Source organism: Eutrema salsugineum, unplaced genomic scaffold (assembly GCF_000478725.1).
Source record: "Eutrema salsugineum unplaced genomic scaffold, Eutsalg1_0 scaffold_10, whole genome shotgun sequence".
NCBI lineage: Eukaryota > Viridiplantae > Streptophyta > Magnoliopsida > Brassicales > Brassicaceae > Eutrema > Eutrema salsugineum.
This window is the reverse complement of record NW_006256908.1, coordinates 1,845,870-1,870,544: the sequence shown is the minus strand read 5'-3', so window position 1 is coordinate 1,870,544 and position 24,675 is coordinate 1,845,870. Positions and strand designations below refer to the sequence as shown.

The 24,675-nt window shown below is 35.4% G+C and overlaps 2 protein-coding genes across 2 annotated transcripts; one reads left to right on the top strand and one right to left on the bottom strand.

Moving 5' to 3' along the window:
• Positions 1 to 12,140: 12,140 nt before the first annotated feature.
• LOC18026627 (cytochrome P450 94C1) lies at positions 12,141 to 14,063 on the bottom strand. Its single transcript, XM_006409688.2, has one exon. The coding sequence runs from the start codon at positions 14,026 to 14,028 to the stop codon at positions 12,535 to 12,537; it is 1,494 nt and encodes a 497-aa protein (XP_006409751.1). The 5' UTR covers positions 14,029 to 14,063; the 3' UTR covers positions 12,141 to 12,534.
• A 3,881-nt stretch (positions 14,064 to 17,944) lies between these two features.
• On the top strand, positions 17,945 to 22,159 carry LOC112081434. The gene is made up of 9 exons (XM_024147878.1): positions 17,945 to 18,787; positions 19,325 to 19,976; positions 20,055 to 20,102; positions 20,193 to 20,470; positions 20,559 to 20,618; positions 20,724 to 20,918; positions 21,009 to 21,283; positions 21,352 to 21,436; positions 21,521 to 22,159. Exons 1-9 carry the CDS (start codon positions 17,945 to 17,947, stop codon positions 22,157 to 22,159), a joined length of 3,075 nt encoding a protein of 1,024 aa, XP_024003646.1.
• Positions 22,160 to 24,675: the final 2,516 nt, after the last annotated feature.

Here is a 24,675-nt window from a genome sequence, read left to right as displayed (position 1 = left end):
CATTGATATCACAGTTGTCAGTTGGTGATGATAGCAAAATCGGGAGAATATGGGAAGATATCCTCACTGAATTTGGTTTCCCATCAAGTAGTGGGAAATATATTCTCTTAAAACCGAATACGAAGATGTGCTCAAATATAATGGAATGAGCATTAATCTAATAGTTTAGTAGTTAACTAAAATAACTATAGTACGAGGAAGTAATCCGCGTTGTATCGTGAGAAAAATTGTTTTTCATCTATTCTTAGGTGATGTATTTTTTGAAAAATATTTACTGTTACAAACATTACAAATTATAGTGTATAATAATTTTTGGTGAATTCAAACAAAGAAAAACGTTAGACTGTTGTATTATTTGTATTATTTGAATTAAAAATTAACTGTTATTAATTGTTATGTGTTAAATGTTGAAAAAATATATCTATTATTTTTATACGAATGTGTTTTCTTTTTTTTTTGAAGTTATCAAAATGAAATGTTTTATTAGCTTTGGACATATGTATTTTATTAAAAAAAAATTTTGCCGAGCAATTTTAATGACATTCTCTCATGATAATTTTTATAAATTTTAGATACGCGGATATTTAGTTATACATAAAAGCGTAATATTGTTGCAAATTAAAACTTGTTAAAATTTTAAATCATGTCTATTATAAATTAGAACCAATGATCATACAAAACCATATCTATTTTAAAATTGTGATACACGTATCTAAAATCAAGCTAGATTTTTGATAATTTTTAAATATTTTTTGACAATTTAAAAAATATTAGTCTACATAATTTTAATGATACTTTCTCTCATGATAATTTTGGCCCAGTTTACTTATATTTAAGACTTGCAATTTTAGCCTATGAAAAATCTGTAATTTTGGTTCAAAAAATTTTATATGACGCAGTCGTTAAAATAAAATTTAGTTATATAGTATCTTAAAAAGTAAAACTAATTTATGTAAAATATTCTCTAATATCTTACAAATTAAAGTTCATCTATGTAAATGATTACTCAAATAATAATATAGAGATTTAATATATTAACAGGATTAAATATGAATAGTTTAATAGACAATGTGCTTAAAATAGTTAGATTATTTAATGTGCTTAAAACAATTAAATTATTTAATACACAACCGGATTAAATATTCTAGTCTAATATAGTTAACCAAAAAGTATTAAATAATCTAATTGTTCGATGCTAAACATACACTGATACACCACATCTTAATTTCACCACCTTGTTTAATATTAAAAATATATTTTAACAAATGTATAATTAAAATGTATAATTTAAATATAAATATATTTTTTTTAAATTTATAGAACTAAAAATATATATAAAAACTGGGTTAAAAATATTTTGGTAACTAAAATCACTAATTTTGAATTATACACGTATATCGAAAATATATTTTTCATACAAAATAAAAACATAAAAAATTAAAAATTATTGCATACACTATAATGTGGTTTGAAAAACTAGTTGTACACTCCCTTCGTTGATTATATTTTAGAAAACTATAATGCTAAATAATATTGTTAATACATATCAAATTTTTAACAAATATTTATATTATACGGTAATATGAACAGAAAATTTAGAATTATGTTTTTATAATAGTTCATTTTGAATTAATATTAGCGGACGGGTTAAAATTCTATTTTTATAATCATAATTAATTTTAATACTATAAAATATATCTAAACACAAAAATCAATATTTTCATTTATTAAAAAAATATATTTATAATAATAATTATATCTAAACTCAAAAACACAAATTATATTACAAAATTCATTAAACAATAAAAAATATTCCCGTGTGCGGATGCACGGAATTAAAATCTAGTTTTGCTTAAAAGAGTCTACATGTAAAGTCCCCTTTTTCATATTTGATGTGAGTTAACCAAAGAATTAGATTATTTAATACACCAACCAGACTAAATATTAATAGTCTAATAGACAATGTGCTTAAAATAGTTAGATTATTTAATGTGCTTAAAATAATTAAATTATTTAATACACAACCGAACCAAATATTCAATAATAGTCTAATACTGTATAGGTAACCAAAAATAATTAAATAATCTAATTATTCGATGCTACACATACGCCACATCCATTCGTTAATTTTACCACCTTGTTTAAAAGAGTCTACATATAAAGTCTTTTTTCACATTTAATGTGAGTTAACCAAAATAATACACAATCGGATTAAATATTCAATAGTCTAATATAATTAACCAAAAAATATTAAATAATTTAATTATTCGATACACCATATCCATTCGTTAATTTCACCACTTTGCTTAAAAGAGTCTACATGTAAAGTCTCTTTTTCACATTTTACACATCAGATGGACAATAAAGTTGTCAACATAATTTAATATTTTTGGTGCGACTGGTGAGATCATGTGAACAGCATCAATACATAACACCGGCAGTCCGGCACTATATAAAAACATATCTGAAGATTATTATTACTTGGTTATATCACAGGAGTCGAAAATATATATGATCGTGACCTTGATCGGCATAAGGGATTACAAAAATGAGGAACCTGTGGAAATTGTAAAATTGTTAACTATATAGCTAACTTTGTGACCGCTTACCCAAATTGATTCCCCATCAACATCCACCACGCCGTTCACATTTTCAACATGTGCCTTTATCATCTTCCAATTTCTCAATCCTAATTTTTTTAATTGAAAGATAAAGCCACCCGCCGCAAAATAAAAGAAAATATATATATTCATCTAAGTATCTAATTCTAACTAAATAGATTATTAATTATTCTAACCGAATTGTTGGAGCTATTCGAATAAATCTGAAAACATCTCTTTATTTTGTAATTGGCGGCTATATACGGACATAGGCCATAGTTTTATAATATCAAGGTGTGTAAAATGATTATAAAAACAGAGAGTAGATTTCTCGCAAAAAAAAAAAAATCCATTGGCATCTTAGGTTAATCGTATCAGTTAGATTATGTTGATTCTAATCGTCTGGACTCTGGAGTTTGTAGGTCGTACGCAAGTAGCAGGTAATATAATATTCAACTATTATAAAATATGTTGATAGATACCTCCTAATTTAAAAACTACTACCTATCTATCATACTATGGGCACCAAAACGACTTTGAATACTTCTTTGTATAAATCAATCATGATTCTGAAGTATTTTAATATATCATAATCTTCAAAGAGTCTAGTCACTAACTAATCTTACATTGCCATTAAGTACCTTTTTATTTAAATAGACAAACGTATGGATGATTAGAATTTTACTAAATAATATTTCACGCGTGTACAAATGACATGTTATTTTATCTTATATCACCCTATTTAACCAAAATGTATATATGATTGCTTTTTCTTCCAAGTTCCAATAACACGTTATTTTACCATATAACGTTCATTCGTTCTCATAAATAGTTTTCTTTGTTTACTAGTTTACCACCATAGCCATTTGTACTTAATTTCTTTTTTGAGCTAGCTTATCTACTCTTTTTTTGTCGACACTAGCTTATCTACCTAAATTACCCAATTTTGAAATTGCTGCTAACATATTAAGGTTTACTACTAATAATGTAAAAGAATTACGTTATGTGATACAAATTTATATGATACAAATCATTTAAGTTATATAGACTATTTTGTATGGATATTATTTGTATCTACTAATGTATGGATATTATATACTAATTTATATCTACTAATTTGTATGGATATTATTATAAAATTTCCAAATCGATACTCAAATTAACCATGTTTTATATAATAATTAAGATTTTAGCTTTTCTTACTGATATTACAATGTCGTTGTTAAACTCACAATTACCTTCTTTTGTAATATTTACATGTACACTAATTGTTACCGTCGTTTTTCTTTAGATCTAATAATATTGAGTGAACAAAAAAAATCAACTTTTTAATTGTTTATACTTATTATACATGTGCATTGGACAAGTATATATATATATATATATATATATATTGAGGGAAAAGTGTTACGTTTTACATTGTTAACATTTACTATCAAATGTGCACCTAAAACTATAAATATTTATAATATATATATATACATGATTTATAGTAAACTATTTATCCAATTTATGATGGTCTAGTAATTGAAAAAATAATCAACATTTAATTTTTTTCATCATTAATATAGAAAATGAATGTTTGAGTCATTCCATTTTTTTGAAACAAGGGTAAGTCATTCCATTGAATTGTATGGTTTGGCTCATCCGCAATAATAAACAGTAGTATATTCTTACACTACTGTGAATCTAGCAATCTTTTCAGAAACCATCCTCCAAACAAAGCCATTCAAGAAGCCTTTGGTAAAAAATATAAAAAAAGTAAAGCTATTCAAAATTACATAAATCTGAACGCCTTTTTTTTTGTTACTTACGTAATCTTATTAAATGCAAGCATTATTAATTGAGATTCCAGTTTCCAGAAAATTAGTAAGAGTTTAAGACCCAATTGCCTTGCTAAATTAAATAATATATATATATATATAAAATAAAATGTTCTCTCTTCTCATGATGCCACATCATTTTCTCAAATTCTAAAATTTTGACACATCATCAATTCAATTATTAATTTATAATTTATTATATTTTGTGTTATTATACTTTAATTTTCATAATAACTATCATCCATTAATTTAACAAGAATATGAAAAAACACTCTTTATAAATAATAATTTATATATTAATGCATTTATTCATTATTATTTTTAAATGATTTACTTTATTTATATGATTCGATAGATATGAATAGTAAACTATAAAATTTTAAGATAGCCGGATTTGGATCCAGTTTTGCCAAATCCGAGAAACAAATTCTTGGATCCAAAATTTTTAATATCTAAAAATATCCAAATTTGTTTTAAAAGTTATAAAACACTAGAATATGACAAAACACATAAATTTAAAGAAAATTAGAATAATAGATTATAAAATTAAATGCATATTAATGGGTAAGGAATATTTGCACGAGTTTCAAAAAGCTCGAGTGACAATTATATTCTTTCTTATTTTAATTATTTTTGTTATTTGTAATAGCATATTGTGTAATAATTTATAAAATAAAAATTATTTTTTAAAATGACTACTTAAATAATAATATAGAGATGTGAGAATGTATATTTGTGAAACAAACTGTGGTATCACAAAATGTTAGCAGGTTCAACCTAAGCTTTGAAACATAAAATGAGTGAAGTTTGCCTTAAAAATTATACAGAGCTCAAGTTAGAGAGGTGACATTGAAAGTGGCTAGAAAAAAAGAAAAACCTAAGAATATAGAAATTTCAACCGGTCCAATATGTTGTGGGTGGTTCAACATGTTGCATTGATGAGAGAGAAAACATGAGAGGGAAAAGAAGGGTGAGAGGGAAAGGGAGAGGGAGAAGGAGATGGAGAGGGAGAAGGAGAGGGAGAGGGAGAGGGAGAAGGAGAGGGAGAGGGAGATGAAGAGGGAAATAGGTATAGAAAAAAAAGAAGAGATTATGAATATATTTTGGAAATATGTTAGAAAATTAAGATATTTTCAAATAATTAATTGTCTGATAGAATCATGGAACCGATGGGAGCTAAGGACGAGGAAAAGATCGAGGTTCAGCCCGGAACACAAGACCAAGTGGCCGAGCTGAGCGAAGTCGAGGTTCAGGACGGGGTAGAAGACCGAGGAGCCGACCAGAACGACGTCCTGGCCATGCCAACTGGACCGATGACTAGGTCACGTACCAAGAAGCTCGCGGGAGCAATCCAACAAGTTCTCACCGAGCTAAGGAACCAAGGCCGAGCTGACGACCTAACACCCGTTCACAAAGTCATGACCGTGCTCATGTATTCTGGTCCGAACTGACCTGGTTGGGGTGTTGTGTTAACACTCTTTTTCCTTACATTCGGTTTTGTCCCACTGGGTTTTCCGAATGGGGTTTTAATGAGGTTAATGCACGCCCATCTCACGACCATGGTTCGATTCGCGGCCAAAGTATAACGGTCAAGGAGTTCAAAGGTCTAGCGAGAGGACGCGAAGGGTCATCCGGAAATCCAATCGTTATTCAACGTATCTTTAGATTCATTTAGTTTCATTTAATGTCTTTAATGTCTTTTAATTTCTGTAAAGACCTATGGTCTTCCTTTAGCCTCTATATAAAGGCTTCGATGTATTCAGAACCATATCACTTATCTTATATAAATTTTCTATTTTGAGTTTTCTCTCTTGTCCTTCAAGAATTTTGTCGATATTTTGGTGGTTAGCCATTGATCGATCTTCGGTTTATCAAGTAGTTTCATCCTGCTTGACGCAGCCTTCGAATCCAAAGTGTGAAAGAGAGTTGTAGTCGTATTTGGGGCTTAGGGAATTTCGGGACTTGTCTCACACCCTAACATCCGGTATCGCAACCCCCTTGATCGTTTGGTCCATCCCCTCGTTTCCAACCTCTTCTTTGAATTTGGGCCTAAGGACTTTCGAGCTCCCGCTCACGCCTTAGCATCTCTTTCACCGAACCGGACTGGATCCAAGGATCTATCAACCTCCACCGAGCCAAGTGTGTGACAATTCTAGGACGGTCGTCTATCAAGGTCTATTACATATATATTTTTTCTGAATGCAACTATCATAAACCTGCATAAATATAAAGATATCTACACAAGAGCCGGTCCGAGAAGAGGATCAAAGGGAAAATCTTTTCCACACAAGATGTATAGTCATGGGGAAGACCTTCAGCATGGTCATAGATGGAGGGAGTTGCACAAATGTGGCGAGCCAGAGTATGGTGGAGAAGCTCGGGATGCAAACCATCAAGCATCCACATCTGTACAATCTCAGGTGGCTTAATAACCAAAGGCAATTCAAAGTCACCAAGCAGGTCACCGTGCCCTTTAAGATTGGGCGATATGAAGACGAGGTGTTATGCGATGTTCTACCCATGGAGGCCGGACACATTCTGTTAGGACGGCCGTGGCAGTTCGATCGGAAAGCAGTCCACGACGGGTTCACCAACAAACATTCGTTTGAACACCAAGGACGGAAGGTCGTGCTGGCGCCTTTATCCCCACACGAGGTATATCTGGATCAAATCTAATTGGAAAGGAGTAACAAAGGCAAAGCTACCATGAGCGACCCCCTAAACACATCCACTAAAAATGAGAGTGAAACACTGAGTGAGCCACCGCAAAAAGTCCTAAACACTCAACCCGTGAGAAGAGAGACTCTCTTTGTGAGGCCGAGAGAGATAAAACAGGCTGTGCTCGAGAGACAACCTTTCATTCTTCTTATGTTCAAATCCGCTTTGGCTAGTACGTCTAACTCCGAGCCGGAACTTCCAAGCAGGATTTCTTGGGTTTTGCAGGAATATGCGGACGTATTTCCCAAAGACAATCCAGGCGGACTACCACCGATCCGAGGTATTGAACACCAGATTGACCTCGTCCCTGGAGCGTCCTTACCTAACCGACCTGCGTACCGCACCAACCCGACCAAGACCAAGGAACTCCAACGTCAGGTCGACGAACTGATGGCCAAGGGCTACATCCGCGAGAGTCTAAGTCCTTGTGCCGTGCCCGTGCTTTTAGTGCCAAAGAAGGATGGAAGCTGGCGAATGTGTGTTGATTGCCGAGCTATCAACAACATCACGGTAAAGTATCGCCACCCGATCCCGCGTCTAGATGACATGCTAGATGAACTATATGGGTCTAGTGTGTTCACAAAGATAGATTTAAAAAGTGGTTACCATCAGATCCGAATGAAGGAAGGAGATGAGTGGAAGACCGCATTTAAAACCAAACATGGTTTGTATGAATGGCTGGTCATGCCGTTTGGCCTAACAAACACACCTAGTACCTTTATGCGGTTAATGAATCATGTGCTTAGGTCGTTTATAGGCGTCTTTATAGTGGTCTACTTCGATGACATTCTGATATACAGTAAGAGTCTAGAGGAGCATGTGAATCATTTGAAACAAGTGTTAGAAGTCCTTAGGAAAGAACGTTTATTTGGAAACTTTAAGAAATGTTCTTTTTGTACGGATAACGTGGTGTTTCTAGGCTTTGTTGTCAGTTCACAGGGAATACAGGTGGACGAGGAGAAGATTAAAGCCATCCGAGACTGGCCGAGCCCCAAGACGGTTGGAGAGGTTCGCAGCTTTCACGGTCTGGTCGGGTTCTATCGACGGTTCGTCCGAGACTTCAGCACGATCGCAGCCCCTCTCACCGAGGTCATCAAGAAGGACGTAGGATTCAAGTGGGAACGAGCTCAGGAGGAAGCGTTCAATACCCTCAAGCACCGGCTTACACACGCACCCTTACTCTCCCTGCCCGATTTTCTCAAGACCTTCGAGATCGAGTGTGATGCATCCGGAGTGGGAATTGGAGCCGTGTTCATGCAGGAGAAGCGACCTATCGCTTACTTTAGCGAGAAACTTGGAGGAGCAACGCTTAACTACCCGACCTACGACAAGGAGCTTTATGCTTTGGTCCGAGCTCTCCAGACTTGGCAACACTACTTGTGGCCCAAGGAGTTCTTCATCCATACCGATCACCAGTCCTTAAAGCATCTCAAAGGACAACAGAAGCTGAACAAGCGACATGCGAGATGGGTCGAGTTCATCGAGACCTTCCTTTATGTAATTCAGTACAAGCAAGGAAAGGAGAATTTTGTGGCTGACGCGCTATCCCGACGATATGCCATGATCTCGACGCTTGATGCCAATATACTTGGGTTTGAGATAATCAAAGAAGCCTACGCAACCGACCTGGACTTCCAAGAAGTTTACCGCGCCAGTTCTAAGTTTGCCTATGGCAAATACTACCAGAGTGATGGTTACTTGTTTTATGAGCATAAACTGTGTATACCTAACACTTCTATGCGTGATTTGATTGTCAGGGAAGCACACGAAGGAGGCTTAATGGGACATTTTAGAGTTCTTAAGACACTAAGTGTGGTCCAAGACCATTTTTACTGGCCGCACCTTAGGAAAGATGTGGAGCGAATCTGCCAAAGGTGCACAGTTTGAAAACTAGCTAAGGGCCGCAGCCAGGGCGCAGGAATGTACATTCCATTACCCATTCCCACCGAACCGTGGACAGACATCTCCATGGACTTTGTCCTCGGGTTACCTAGGACCCGCCGAGGTAAGGACTCTATCTTTGTCATAGTAGATAGGTTCTCTAAGATGGCACACTTTGTTCCATGCCACAAAACCGATGATGCTTCCAACATAGCCGATCTGTTCTTTAGGGAAGTTGTTCGATTACATGGAGTTCCTAGAACCATAGTGTCAGATCGGGATACAAAGTTTCTTAGTTACTTTTGGAAAATATTGTGGGCTAAGTTAGGGACTAAACTATGTTTTTCCACAACTTGTCACCCTCAAACCGACGGTCAAACCGAAGTGGTCAATAGGACCTTGTCAGCTCTTTTGAGATCGGTCATTAAAAAGAACCTTAGGACTTGGGAGGAATGTTTACCTCATGTTGAGTTCGCTTATAACCGAGCTGTTCATTCTACAACTTTGTTTTCACCATTTCAGTTAGTTTACGGTTTTAATCCTCTTACACCTTTGGATCTAACCCCTTTACCAATGACTGAGCGTGAGAACATGGATGGGAAAAAGAAAGCCGATCTGGTGAAGAAGATGCATGAAAAGGCAAGGCGAAACATCGAAAGAAAGACGGAGCAATTCTAGAAGTACGCCAACAAAGGAAAAACCAAAAAGATGTATGAGCCCGGAGACCAAGTGTGGATCTACCTAAGGAAGGATAGGTTTCCGGAAGAGAGAAATTCCAAGTTGAAGCCAAGAGTGGACGGACCATTCACTATCCTAGAGCGGATCAACGACAATTCTTACAAGATTGACCTCCAAGGTAAGTACTCAGTTAGCTCAAGTTTTAATATTGCTGATATCATTCCTTTTCACGCAGATGAAGCCGACTTGAGGACAAGTCCTTTTCAAGAGGGGGGGGGGGATGATAGAATCATGGAACCGATGGGAGCTAAGGACAAGGAACAGATCGAGGTTCAGCCCGGAACACAAGACCAAGTGGCCGAGCTGAGCGAAGTCGAGGTTCAGGATGAGGTAGAAGACCGAGGAGCCGACCAGAACGACGTCCTGGCCATGCCAACTGGACCGATGACTATGTCGCGTACCAAGAAGCTCGCGGGAGCAATCCAACAAGTTCTTACCGAGCTAAGGAACCAAGGCCGAGCTGACGACCTAACACCCGTTCACAAAGTCATGACCGTGCTCATGTATTCTGGTCCGAACTGACCTGGTTGGGGTGTTGTGTTAACACTCTTTTTCCTTACATTCGATTTTGTCCCACTGGGTTTTCCGAATGGGGTTTTAATGAGGTTAATGCACGTCCATCTCACGACCATGGTTCGATTCGCGGCCAAAGTATAACAGTCAAGGAGTTCAAAGGTCTAGCGAGAGGACGCGAAGGGTCATCCGGAAATCCAATCGTTATTCCACGTATCTTTAGATTCATTTAGTTTCATTTAATGTCTTTAATGTCTTTTAATTTCTGTAAAGACCTATGGTCTTCCTTTAGCCTCTATATAAAGGCCTCGATGTATTTAGAACCATATCACTTATCTTATATAAATTTTCTCTTTTGAGTTTTCTCTCTTGTTCTTCAAGAACTTTGTCGATATTTTGGTGGTTAGCCATTGATCGATCTTCGGTTTATCAAGTAGTTTCATCCTGCTTGACGCAGCTTTCGAATCCAAAGTGTGAAAGAGAGTTGTAATCGTATTTGGGGCTTAGGGAATTTCGGGACTTGTCTCACACCCTAACATCTGGTATCGCAACCCCCTTGATCGTTTGGTCCATCCCCTCGTTTCCAACCTCTTCCTTGAATTTGGGCCTAAGGACTTTCGAGCTCCCGCTCACGCCTTAGCATCTCTTTCACCGAACCGGACTGGATCCAAGGATCTATCAACCTCCACCGAGCCAAGTGTGTGACAATTCTAGGACGGTCGTCTATCCTTGTCTATTACATATATATTTTTTTCTGAATGCAACCATCATAAACCTGCATAAATATAAAGATATCTACAAACTAAATTTGATTTGAAGTTTTAGTTGATATATTATTGGAATATTTTCTAAATGTTGTATATGAAACTATTAAATACTATAAATATATATAAAATTTTGAAATACAAAATCTAATGAAAAAATTGATATTGTAGAGTTTTCTTTTAAATATGTCAATAAATACAATACAAAATTCCGCGCGAAGCGCGGATCAGCCCCTAGTCTATTATATAATGGGAGAGTTTTCTCTCCATTTAGGGTGTCCACATTAGCATAAGAAGAAAATTACAATTAATGATTCAATTAATTCATACACTTTAAAATAATATTATTTTCATTTAAAAATAAAATAAAAACACTAATACTAAAGTTAATGACTTCATTAATTCACACATTGTTTATAATCATTATTTTTTATCAAAAAGAAGCAGAGAAAAATCTGGAAAAAATAATAAGAAGAAGTAGTTAAAGAAAAAGATGATGATGAAAATAGAACTCAAGACGATGAAAAAGAATAAGAAAAAAAAGGAAGAAGAAAAAATCAAAATATAAAGAAAAGCATGTAGATAAAGATGAAATAGAAGATGAAGAATACATACACGAGATAAGTAAAATAAGAAAAAAAAAATTAGAAAAAAAAGATGAAGAAAAACAAAAAAAAGAAAAGAAATAGAAGTTGAAGAAGATGAAGATGAAGAAAAAAGGATAAAGAAGAAGAGGAAGAAGAACTCAAGCTGATGAAGAGGAATTTAACAAAATACGAAGACAAAAATGTTAAAGATGAGAAAGAAGACCGAAAATGAAAAATAATATACTATTTTAATATGATGATAAAGAAAAAGTCAAATAAAATCAAAAAAATAAGAAAAAGAATATGATGAATTAGCTGTTTTAAAAAAAATATGATGAAAGTCTATACCCACAAAATTTAATATTAACATATATTTAAAATATGTATTTAATACATGTATATTTAGTATATTTAGTACAAATAAATAAAATAAAAGAAATTTTAGTATAAAGATGCAGAAAAAAACAAAAAATTAAAATAACAAATTATGAGAATATGATAATATAAAGATGGAGAGAGAAAAATTTGTTGTTATATAGAAACACTATTAAAAATAACTAATAGAATACAGACATTGTTAACACAATGCAAACCATAAAAAATATTTCTTAAACAAAGAAAAGAAATTTATCAAACAAACTCTTTTTAAGAAATAGCATATAAAAATATGAACATACGTTCAAATCCGCGCGAACTCAACCCTAGTAGATACAAATGGTACACATAGATATTGTCACCAAGTGTGTTTGCATGTTAACAATAATTGATCAGTTTAAAACCAGACTATCTATGTTTCATAAAGTATTAATATATATCTGACTTTAAAATTTTTGAACCTAAATTGATTAAAAAACGACTCCTTAGTCTTTCTTTTTATTTATTTTTTTGGTCGGGAACGATTCCTTGGTCTTTAAGTTCTCATTTCTTGGATCAAAACCGGCAATCCACCATTAACCGTCGCTGTTAGCCCCGGCATAAACCGGAGTGTCTCGGTGAATCCAAGACCTGCCGCTCGTATTTTGAACCTCCTAATGATCGCCACGGCTATAGATTTCATCTCCATGATGGCCATTTCTTTCCCCACACAAACCCTAGCTCCAGCCTGGAAAACCGGATACTTAACCGGATTTTCGGGTCGGAATTTACCTTCATTATTCAACCACCTCTCCGGTTTAAACTCTTGGTAATCAGGACCCCATATCCGACCCATCCGACCCATTGCGTAAGGATGATACGTGACTCTAGTCCCTCTTTTCACAAATGTACCGTCGGATAAAACGTCATCGTTTAAAGCGAATTTGGAATCAAATTGAACCGGCGGATACAATCTCATGCTTTCGTACAACGCCGCATGCAAATAGTCCATATCTCTCATTTCATCGCAAGAGGCAGTGACTGATTCAAAACCGGGACCCATGACCCGGTCCAATTCTTCTCGGATCCGGTTCTCTACTTTCGGATGATGTATCAATAACCAGAAAAATCCGGTTGAACCGGCGGCCACCGTGTCCCGACCAGCCAGTAGAAAGCTTACTACGATGTCTCTGAGATACTCATCGTCCTCCTCCGCCACAACCGCCATGAATCTCGAGATTAAATCGTTGTTTTTCTCCGTCAGACCGGTTAACCTCCGGTGCTTAATCAAATCACCAGCTAACCGGTTTATCACATCGATTGATTCCTTAAGCTGTTTCTCAGAACCGATTCTCAAAACCCTCTTGATTTTCCACAGCAGAGGAGACGGAGCCAACGCGCGTTTCGCGGAAAGCGTCGAAGCCGTGTCGAACGCAACGGCGAATTCCGACGTCGGAAAAGGAAGCCGGAGACAATCCGGGTCAAACCCGAAACTCAATTTACTAATCGTATCGAACGAGAACCTCCTGAAAACATCTTGAAGATCCAAAACCGAACCCGGTTCTGACGAGAACGAAGTCAGAACCGGAATTAACCGCGTTTCGATCTCGGTTCTCACGATGGCGTGAGCGAAAACCCTGACGGAGACGCTCCCGAGCTCCAAACTCGCGAGTTTTCTCTGGAAACGCCACGTGTCACCGTCGGAGTTGAAAATCCCACGGCCCAAGAGATCGCCGAGGATGACGGAGAACTGTTTACCTTTCGGGTAATTGTGGAACCGCGTTTTGAGGATGTGTTCGACGTTAGATGGATTCGCGGTGATGACGCTGTTGAGGACGTGGACTTTGATCGTCGACGTCGGAGAACGCCGGAGAAGATGAGCGTACCAATCGCTGAGATTGACGAAATCTTTTCTCCAGCTTGAAGTGAGGTAAGCATGGCAGATCTCGCAGTTGCAGTAACGTAGCTTTTGATTGAAGATTGTGTGAAAGAGTGAGAATATGAAGAAGAAGGAGATGGAGACGATGATGAAGGATATGATTAGTATCATTGTTGAAGAGAGAGAGAGAGAAGAAGAAGCAGGAAGGTGAGAGGAAAGAGAAGAGTGAGGTACGAGAAAAGAAAAAAAACTTAGAGTCAATAAATAGAGATTCTTTCTCTCATTAGTTGTGGACAGACATGTGTTTGCGAGTTTATTTTATTCCTACCGTTACTGATAATACTATTTTTGATTTTAAAAAATTGTGTTAATGGATTTTTGTTTGTTTACCAAAAAGTTAATGGATTTTTTATGGTTATAAGTTATAACCATTTAGTTCTGTAATCTTATATTATTAATTAATAAAAACATTTAAAAAATACTTTTGTCTCATGGATTTTTGTTTTTTTACTAAAAAGTTAATGGATTTTCTATGGTTATAAGTTATATCCATTTAATTCTGTAATCTTATATTATTAATTAATAAAAATATTTAAAAAATTCTTTTGTCTTATGTATTATTTATTATGTTGAGGTGTCAATTTCAGAAAGTGTTTTAGAATTTTTTTTAAAGTAGACTGACTAGACTCAATTTAATAGATACATTACATATCATTAACATTAATTTAATTAAAAATAAGTTTATATCAATTATATATTTAATATTCAAATATTTAATATGTAAAGAGATATTCTCTGATTTTCATATTTATAAAAATTTAATTTATAATATTACTTATGTTACTAAATATTATATTTTATATTTTATATTTATTTGATCTTAATTTTGTTAAAAATAATAATCATATTATCTATTTAGTAATAAATCTAAATATTTTAATATATATTATAATTAATTTTTTTTATCAAAAATAAAGTATTTTAGTCTGATGTTTGACCGCTTAGATAGAATGTATTAATCTAATTTAGTATATTTAATATGTAATTTTATTCATATAAAACATATTATTAAAATTAATTATAAAACTTATTTAGTAATTATACAATTATATTATAAAATAAATATAATTTTAATTATTATTTACAATTGTATAATCAGCACATCTATTTGTAATTAGAAATATCAGCTAATATTTTTATAATTATATTTATATATATTATATTTCTATATTTAAATAAAAAAATATAATTAATATTTATTCCGTATATGATACAGCTAATCATCTAGTTTGTTTTATTATGATTTGAATCATTTTTAAATATATAAAGAGTATAATTCATTGTGATGGTTTAGTTTCTTTCTTGGAGGACAAGAAAGCGAATAACCTAAAAATAAGGAAATTACAATTTTGGTATAAAGAAAATAATTTTGGAATTTTACTGCTTACCATATGCAATGCATGATGGATATTATTTGACTATGTACTGATGTTTGAAATTCGTCAATTTTTTTTCAACCAAAATTTGATAAGGTAGTATTCCTTGTTTAGGTCGACATGAAATTCTTTACTTATGTCGACAAAAAGATTCTTTAATTTTTGTCGACAAAAAGATTCTTTACTATATTTGTTGTTGTAAAAATGAAATAAGTCATTGGGAATTATGAGTGTCTATGTACATACTACATCATGACGTTTTTGTTTGGGTCATTTAGATATATATGATCATATTGTGAAACTTGACTTTTAACTTTTGTATTGGTAGCAAAAACCCCAAAATACCAGGTTATGTAGGATAATAATATATCGCAAAATAATAATAATAATAATAATAATAATAATAATAATAATAATAATAATAAGAATAATAATAATATATCACGCTTTTGAAGAAGAAGAAAAAAAATTAGTTATTTAGAAAAACAGCACTCATTTTTGCCATTCATAGAACCAGAAAACAGAGACCAGTTTGGACCAACATTTTGTCAAACCACCTACCAAGTACGCAAACAAAGAGGCGATTAATGATTGAAATCTCAAACACTCGTTTCATCTAAAAATCTGAGATTATGAATGGCTTCCAAATAGCATTTTGGATTAAAATCGTCCATCTCTCCCCACACTTTTGGCTTGGGGTGGGCAATCCAATTTTGTTTGGTTTCAGTTTGTTTTGTTTTATGAATTTTTTTCTGTAATTAAATTTATTTTTCTCAATGATTAACTTGCAGCAGTTATTTTATGGAGTAAGTATTTACTCTATATGTATAGTCCATTTTCAGATTATGAATATTTCTTTTACAAGAAAAGTTATAATAAGGAATATATTTGATTCTCCAGTTTTTGCAATTTCACTTAACATAGTTATTTAATTTTTTAATTACAATCGATTTTTGTGTGTGTAGAATTCCATCATTGATTACTAAAAAAATATGGCAGAATTCCATCATTAATTACTCAAAAAATATTGATAATGATTCACCATAGATCTAAGATCATTAGTGCGTTAATTATAAGAATTAAAATAAATCGGTTAAAAGTCTCCGAGACTTCAAAATAAAGAGACATATCTAAAATGATATAAGTTTCCTGCACAACTGACAGATTCGCTTTTGAAACAATGGTAGCAGTGAAATGGATGAAGCTGGATCGATGAACATAGTAATGGTGGTACATTTTTAACATCAATCTATACGCGAGGAAAAATAAAATTCTTTTACTAAGTTTTTTTTTATGAAAAGCTATAGATTTTTTTTTAAGCTATGTATTTTTATACGCGTTTGGTTAATTTTTAAAAAACCTATTTAGTTCATCTTCCTTATGCCAAAAACTTCGTACTGTTAGTTTGTCTTAAAACAAAGATTACACGGTAGAAAACCATGTGGACTCATACGGTTGTTTTTTATAAAAGTAAATTTCTCTTATTAAAGAGGATCACTAATTAAATTTGTTATATAAAGGGACATGACATGTCACATGTTATAATTTATCATTTGAAGTTTGAACAACCAAAGCATAAGTAGCGTGAACGTGATTTTGATTGGAAGAAGTGATAGATAGTTATGTGAGCCAGCAACAGCTATGTAATGGTACTTCCCTTTTGTGACTTGTCTCCTTTTCTCACGTAATGGATTATCAAACCGTTTTACGTCAAATCTCCTTAACCGATTTCTAAGATGCTTGAATGGTTTATGAATTTAGACATCAACCATATAAGATCGAAAAAGATGAAAAGAAACCACAACAAAAGATCAAGAAATTAAGATGGACACTAGCATATATGTGTTTACTTTTGTAAGATGTTTGTTCCCTATCATGCGCATGGTTCATTAAAGATATTTTGAGTTTTTACCAAAAAAAAAAAAAGAAGATATTTTGAGTATTTTGCAAATTAAATGACCATAATAATCCAGTTATAAAATGAAGTTCGTGAACCCAAATCAAAATTATTATTATAGATATCCTATTATGAGAAAAATTATATAGATTTATATTGTTTGGTTTTAACAATATGTCAATACTAAACACTATATATATCTTATAATTTTGCATTAGGATAATTCAATAAAATATTTTATTATCATCGTCTACCAAATATAATATCGTAATTAACTCTGTATAAAGGACAATATTCAAACGACACTATTCACCAGGAAATGACCATATAATCCCTATTCCTTGCGTCCTTCTATATCCATTCTCTCTCTTCGCATAGGGTCCACTAAATAATAAAAAGTGTCAGTGGAAGATTATGTCGCTTGAGCACGCAACCGTTTGCTCTAAACAATAAAAATAAAAAGGAAATAAGAACAACAAAAAAGTACGAAAGGAAGAACAGTGTCTGCAAAAACGACACTATCTTAGGGCATATCGCCTCTAACTAATTCATCGCTGCAAACCAGAAGCGATATATTTGTCTTCATCTTTCTCTTTTCTGCAAATCTACGAATTTATCTTTCTCTTCATCTTTCTCTTTTCAGAGTCTCTTGTAGTTATCGGCGAATTGGTATGTATTGTTATCATCTCCTATGTAAATATTTTCTTTAATTAGGGATGAAAGTTGACCAATTTGGGGTCTACATGCAGGTTTAATGGCGGATCTGGAACTTCTGCAAAGGATTCTGGCCGCTGACTACGTCCCTACCGGCAAGAGGGTGAATATCTACCAGAAGCTCTCGGTTCTTTCCGAGATTGAAAATGCCCTTGACGATGAAGAACGCAAGTTCATATACAACAGTCAGTTTGGGAAACTTTTTGAGATATCTCAAAAGCCGGCCTGGTCCGGTGCTTTTGCGCTATTCACACTGACGAGGATGCTTGAAGTTGAAAAGGACAACGAGATTTGGGTGTTATTTGCTGGTAAACCAATTCGGTTTAGTCTCAGAGAATTCAAAATTGTGACTGGTCTATGTTGTGGGAAATATCCACCAAGTGGGAAGAAGAGAAGAAGGTCAAACGGCGAGCATTTCTACGAACAGTTATTTGGTGGTGCTAGAGATGTTTCCGCGGAGAAGGTGCTCCAGATGCTGCAAAGTTGGTCGGTTAATGACAGGGAAACAAGGCTGCGTTATGCATGTCTTTTAATTGTTGATGCAATTCTGTTGCCCTCCTTCCATTTTCCGCGTGTGAAGATTGATGTTGACCATGCTGAGATGGTGGAAGATATAAATGCTTTCGTTGCTTATCCATGGGGCAGAGTTTCATACGAAATAATAATGGAATCGCTGTTAACTAGAGATTTTGCTCAGTTCGCGACCGCTAACGTTGTTGTACAAGGTTTCGTCCCGGCTATTCAGATGGTCGTTTTAGAAGCCGCCCCAGCTATTTTAGAAGATAGCGACGTAAGTGAAGATGAAGATTTTGTCAGCCGACGCGGCGGGCAGAAGCTTCAGTTGTCGATGACCAAGATTCGCTCACTCGATGAAAAAGATGAGGTAACCTTTGCTGCTAACATAATTGTCTGATAATCATGTCTGAGATTATTACCTTAAGAGATGAGCTTTTCTGATTGGGAAATCTCCGTTGAATAAGTCGTTTTGATTTGTACTCGATAACTAGATTAGCGGAATAAAGTAGTAGTAACTACAGATGTGTCAACTTTGTTAGCGATAATTGGTTAGCAGTCGGAATTTAAATGTAGATGTTAACGATGTTGACGGACAAATAATTGTTTTAAATTTGCATGATTGCTTCCCGTCAGTTCGTAACAATTTCGTAGAATGTTAACTAGGTTAGCATTATAACGCATTTGTTAACTTTGTCCGTCAACATCGTTAACACTATTTACAAATACCCCTATGATTAGATAACACTGTTACAATGTTTAACTCTTAAATCGTTTGTCGATACTAAAGACACCGCAGACGTTAACAATGTTTGCACTCCAATGAATGTGATAACATTATTACCAGTTATTGCAGTGTGTTGTAGTTATAGTTAATCGTTAACGTCGTTAACCTTTTTCTATGCAGGTCGAAGTAGAGATGATCATACGCCCTGAATTAGAGTTTAATCAAGACGACGAAGATCTATCTTGGTCGGAAGATGACGAAGATCCTAAGGTGGATCACATGATTAAGTCGTACAATCAGGGTATGGAGTTCTCTCAGGAGATTTTTGGACCTGGTCTGACGGCCGAAGAACTGGCTACTCGGTCTAAGAAAAAACGAGTAATTCGGAAAGCTAAGGGAGCTGCATCAAAGAAAGGGAAAGGAAAGCTTAGGAAACCATCAGTTAGTCGTTCTGCTGGGGAAAGTTCTGCAAGTGTTGGCATTGATCTCAACGCAATTGGTAGTTTGTTTGACACGAAGATAGGAGAGTTAGCATCCATGGTGGAAGCTAATCTGAAGAAATTTTTGGCTGCTCAAATCAAGGAGCTCAGCACGAAGATCGAGTCTGTTGCGGCGACTCAATCTACCGTTAACAACAAGCTAATTGTCGATGGTGTTACGGAGTGGTTCAAGAAAAATGTAATCGTTGAGGAAGTCGTTGATATATCAGATGGTGCCCGTCCTAGTCCTGCTGTTAACCAATCAGGTCGGCCAGCTCAAGGTAACCAACCAGCTGAGGATAACCAACCTGTTGCAAGCCATTCAATACCGAAAACACCTGGGCCAGCTCAAGGTAAGTTTTCAATCTTATTTTGTTAACAATTAATTGGTTATTTAGTTTTACGCTAAAGATTTTGTAAATTGGCAACAGGTCATGTTGCGAATTCCTCAATCCCGAAGTCGTCTGCTCAGTCACGAGGTAAGTATCAGCAGAAGGGTTATGTAGATATGAATTTTGGATGGTGGATGTTAAATATTATATATGAAGTTGTATGTGGTAATATTACAGGAATTGGTAACGAAGAACTTTCTGTGGAAGATATTACCGCTATTTATTCGGACATAGCCGCCAAGGATGCACCATCTGAAACTGTTAACCCGACCAACGTACCAACTGCGGATAACATAGTTAACAACGAACCGATGACTGTAACCTTTGAACATGGTGAATCCACTGAACACACGGCATTCGACGGCGACCATATCAATGATGGCATATTTAGCGACAACAACGTTGGAGTTAACAATCAAGGCGTCGCTGATGTTTTAATCGACGAAAACAATCTGGTGTGTTTTCAAATCCCCAACTCTATTTGCACTTTACTTGTACTACATAGTGATAAGTGAAATGTGTTGGGAAAATTTTACTTTACAGGCAACACAAGGTGGCATGAATTCGCCTCCCAGCATACTGTCTGAAGAAACATCAGAAAAGGTAATAGATCGTTAATCTTTCTATCCAACTGTTTTTGTTATTTTGATTTAAGTAGATCAATACAATATTCGATAACTCTGTTAAACCATATTATTTTTCTGTTAGATTCCAACTGCAGCTCCAACGGTCGACAAAACGCATCAGACTGCGGTACTTGAAGATTCCCAAACGGAAGTGCCTCCGACAACCCACTCCAATGTGCATGTGGACATCTTGCCGGTTGGCAAAGATGATGTAATTCCAGTTAGCGCCACACTACCTCAGGGGGATGTGGTAGCGAGAACTGCAATTCCAGATCGAGTAAGTAAAACTAATGGAGCAAGATGCTGGTAGGGTGTTAACTTATAGATTTATAAAAAAAATTCATTCATTTTTTCCACCGTTCGACAGGGTTCGCAAGATGCTGATATCATAGATGCCGCTGATGATGGAGGACGAAGGTCTGATCTTGTTATTGATAAGGCCCTGCGGAAGGAAGACGGCAACAATGCGAGTGATTTGGAAGTACGTAGGAAAAGCAAGCGAACCAAATTCGCTTCAACAAAGTTGGATAATCGGTTTATCTGTGATAAGGATATGAAGAGGAAAGTCTGCAGACACTCACCAGTAGGTGGACTTCAGGACGGTGTAGAAGAGTACGAAGAGTCCATCAAGTCGCTGAAAAGGTATAGACTCGATAACTATTAGCCGTTAACTCTTAGAATGATGTTAACGAAGTTACATGTTTTTACAGAACTCTATCTGTTGGGGATGGGATTGTTCTGCAAGTGAAAGATGTTACAGATATTATCGGTCGAGAGAAATGCATGCTCACAAAGGTAAATTCTCCCAAATATCTTTAATAATTAACCACATAAATCAGTTAACAAAAGGTTAAAGAGTTATTGAGGTATCTAACTCAGTTATCAACACATGTGATGGATGCACTCGTTAAACTAAGTAGGCATCTCCTCAAAGTTGACGATCGCAAACCTCGAGTTGAAGTGCTCGATACGAAGTTTGTCTCTAGCCTTGTCAAACTGTATCCGAGATTTTCGAAGGCTGTTAATCGTGATGCATACCAGTTCAGCAAACCTGTTGTTGAGAAACTGGTTGGCGTTGGTGAGGGAGGCCGTCAACATCTTTTCACAGAGGTGGACATACTATACCTCCCTTTCAATCTCGACGGTAAACACTGGGTCTTTCTAGCGGTCCATCTCTGCAGTTCCAAAATTGAGGTTATCGACTGCAACGTTCAACTTAGGACAGACGTTAGCATGCACCACGAGCTGCTCCCTATTGCGGTAATGTTTCCTTATTTGTGCAGGCAGGTTGGCGGTAATGAGTCAATGGCGAAGATGCCGTTAACACAGATGACAATTGAAAGAGCAACAGGCATTCAACAGTTAACTAGCCCAAATGATTCAGGCTTATGCTCTATTTTCCTAATGCAAGCTCATGCCATTGGTGGAATCGAACAATGTAGACTGATTGACCCTTCAGATCTGGAGATCGATGCGCGGAAGTTGATTACCGTTCTTATTGAGGTTTTCAATAACTAAGTCATGCTTTAAGTAGTTCTCGAACAATTGTTATGGGTTCTTAAATTATTGGTTTAGACTATGTCATTGCTATTATGTGTTAACAATTATGTTGTGTATTTGACATCCTTTGTACCACTTCTTTTAAGTTAAGTTAAGGATTTTATGTCTTTGTGCGAAAAAGTCCTTTGATGTGAAGATGTGAAGAAGTCGTGCCGTATTTGATGTGAAGAAGTCATTTCTTGTCGTCACATCATTTTAAGTTAGGTATTTGATGTGAAGAAGTCATATACATACTGCATATTCATTTTGCTGTATTCGATATGGCTATCAAAGTTATATAAATGGATATAGTTAACATATCCACTGAACAACAAAGTTATCAAAACCTTTTTAGACTTCAACGAAGTTATCAGAATGATAATATATTGTAAATAACAGTCCGAATAGAAGATAGAAATTTTCTTACATATGGATTAAGCAAACATTGTTACATATGATGGACCTCCATTTTGCATAATATAAGCATAGTATTTTACATCAGCTAAGTACCGACCAAGTCTTTAAAAACTTACATAATACGAACAAGAGTAACAACGCAATACAAAATAATTAGGTCGTCACCATCATTTTCCAAAAGAAGTCTTCACTGCCCAAAATCCGAATCATGAAGGTCCATCGAATAACATTGTTTTACGGCCCCTGTTTTAGATTAATAAAACAATTAATTGTACGATTCATGTTAATCCGGTTAAAACAATTATAGTTTAGCTTTAAATTATCGGCAGAGGGACCTTGCAAGTAGAGCGGTTATGGCCACGTCTTTTGCAACGAGTACACTGTCTTCGATTCACACGCTAAATATCAAGTTGCATATATCACAGTTAACTAAATTACTTTAACAATGAATAATGATAAAAACATCAAAATCAGATACCTTGAACTCCCCTTGGGAAAGGATGCGTTGCTTGCGTGGTCTCCCGGGCGGTCTGCGTACAGCTGGAGGAGTAAGATTACCGTCTCCGGCATCAGTTGCAGATGGGGTTAGGAAGTCCATATCTGGTACAGGCATTATCAGTCCTGAATACGCCAGCTTTCTGTATTCGGTAGTATAGTGAACCCCCACCAGGTTATCAACTCGGATTCCTTCTTGTATTGCAGCAGCAATTGCATGTTTACATGGGATATGGAGAAGTTGGAATTCCCGACAAGTACAAGTTTCTTCCCACAGATGGACTGCATATGCAATATCCATCTCATCTCGAACCTCGTAAACGCCGTCATCTGCTAATTAACGAGTAAATAGTTAACGCCAAGTGCGGATTATCGAAGATAACAACAAAAAATATAATTTGTGTACCTATTTTCATAACAAAATATCCTGATGATTTCTGGAAACTCTCTATCAGCATCTCTTGGACCTTTGGGTTAACAATGTCTGTTTCTGTCTAAGCAGATCCCCTTCGTAAAGCAAACCAACTAACCAGAGTAGTTCTAATAGTTTCAAGGATTGAAATTGTTGGATACTCACGACACATAGTCATCACCTTGTTTAGAGTTTCCGATATGTTACTAGTCATGACGTTGTAGCACTCTCCAACAAAATGGGATCTGGTCCAATGTTCATATCTAATTCTTTCTAGGTACTTTGCGCAGTCTGCGTCAATCGATCTTATCTCAGCAAAGAATCGATCAAACTCTGAAAGGCGGTAAGCACGAGCAGCTTCGGACACCAAGAAGCTCAGATGGGCGGATTTGTAGATGCTAACAATGTTACGTTGTAGATGCACAACACAAGCGCCATGAGAAGACATCGGATAAACCTGTTAACATGGGTATTCGAAGTTGTTAACACGATTAAAAAACGCTACAAAAGTAAATAGGTATGAATGTGAGTACCTTAGCGTGTACTACATATATTTAGATGTTTCACATATTGTGATTCAAGGTATACCTTACGAATGCTAGAATATATTAACGAGTGCCTATCTGAGATGAAAACCAAGTCTGGCTCGTCTTTAACAATCGCTGTTAGCTTGCGTAGGAACCACTCCCATGAGTCGTCGTTTTTGCTGTTAACTATTGCAAATGCTAACGGAAACACTTGGAAATTACCGTCTTGTGCACTTGCAGCGAGAAGACATCCACCATAACGTCCGCTCAAATGTGTGCCGTCGATAACTACCACCTTTCGTATATACTGATAACCTTTAGCACACGCACCAAGTGAGAAGAACAGATATTTGAACCGCTCTCCCCCTGTTTGACTTTGTTCTGTTTCCAGGGCGACAACCGAATCTGGGTTAGTTGTCAGGAGTTTCTTGAAGTATGACTCTACCAGTCTATAACTCCCCATGGCTGACCCCAGAGCGTGATTCAATGTACCTGAAGTGAAACTTTCTGTTAATTGCATGTATTGCTAACTTCATTTTGCAATCTTCCTGTGATTTGAAGATTCGTCCAACATAGATGTCGTCGTCTTCATAATCGACGTCGCGCACTGCACGCGCCAGTTCATCTGCTGCAGAAATTATATT

Excerpts from the sequence above, each read along its gene's own strand:
- LOC18026627 (XM_006409688.2), bottom strand. The coding sequence starts at position 14,028 with ATGATACTAATCATATCCTTCATCATCGTCTCCATCTCCTTCTTCTTC.
- LOC112081434 (XM_024147878.1), top strand. The coding sequence starts at position 17,945 with ATGGCGGATCTGGAACTTCTGCAAAGGATTCTGGCCGCTGACTACGTC. Across the intron at positions 20,619-20,723 it reads CTGAAGAAACATCAGAAAAG|ATTCCAACTGCAGCTCCAAC; the intron begins GTAATAGATCGT and ends TTTTTCTGTTAG. Across the intron at positions 21,437-21,520 it reads AGAAATGCATGCTCACAAAG|TTATCAACACATGTGATGGA; the intron begins GTAAATTCTCCC and ends TATCTAACTCAG.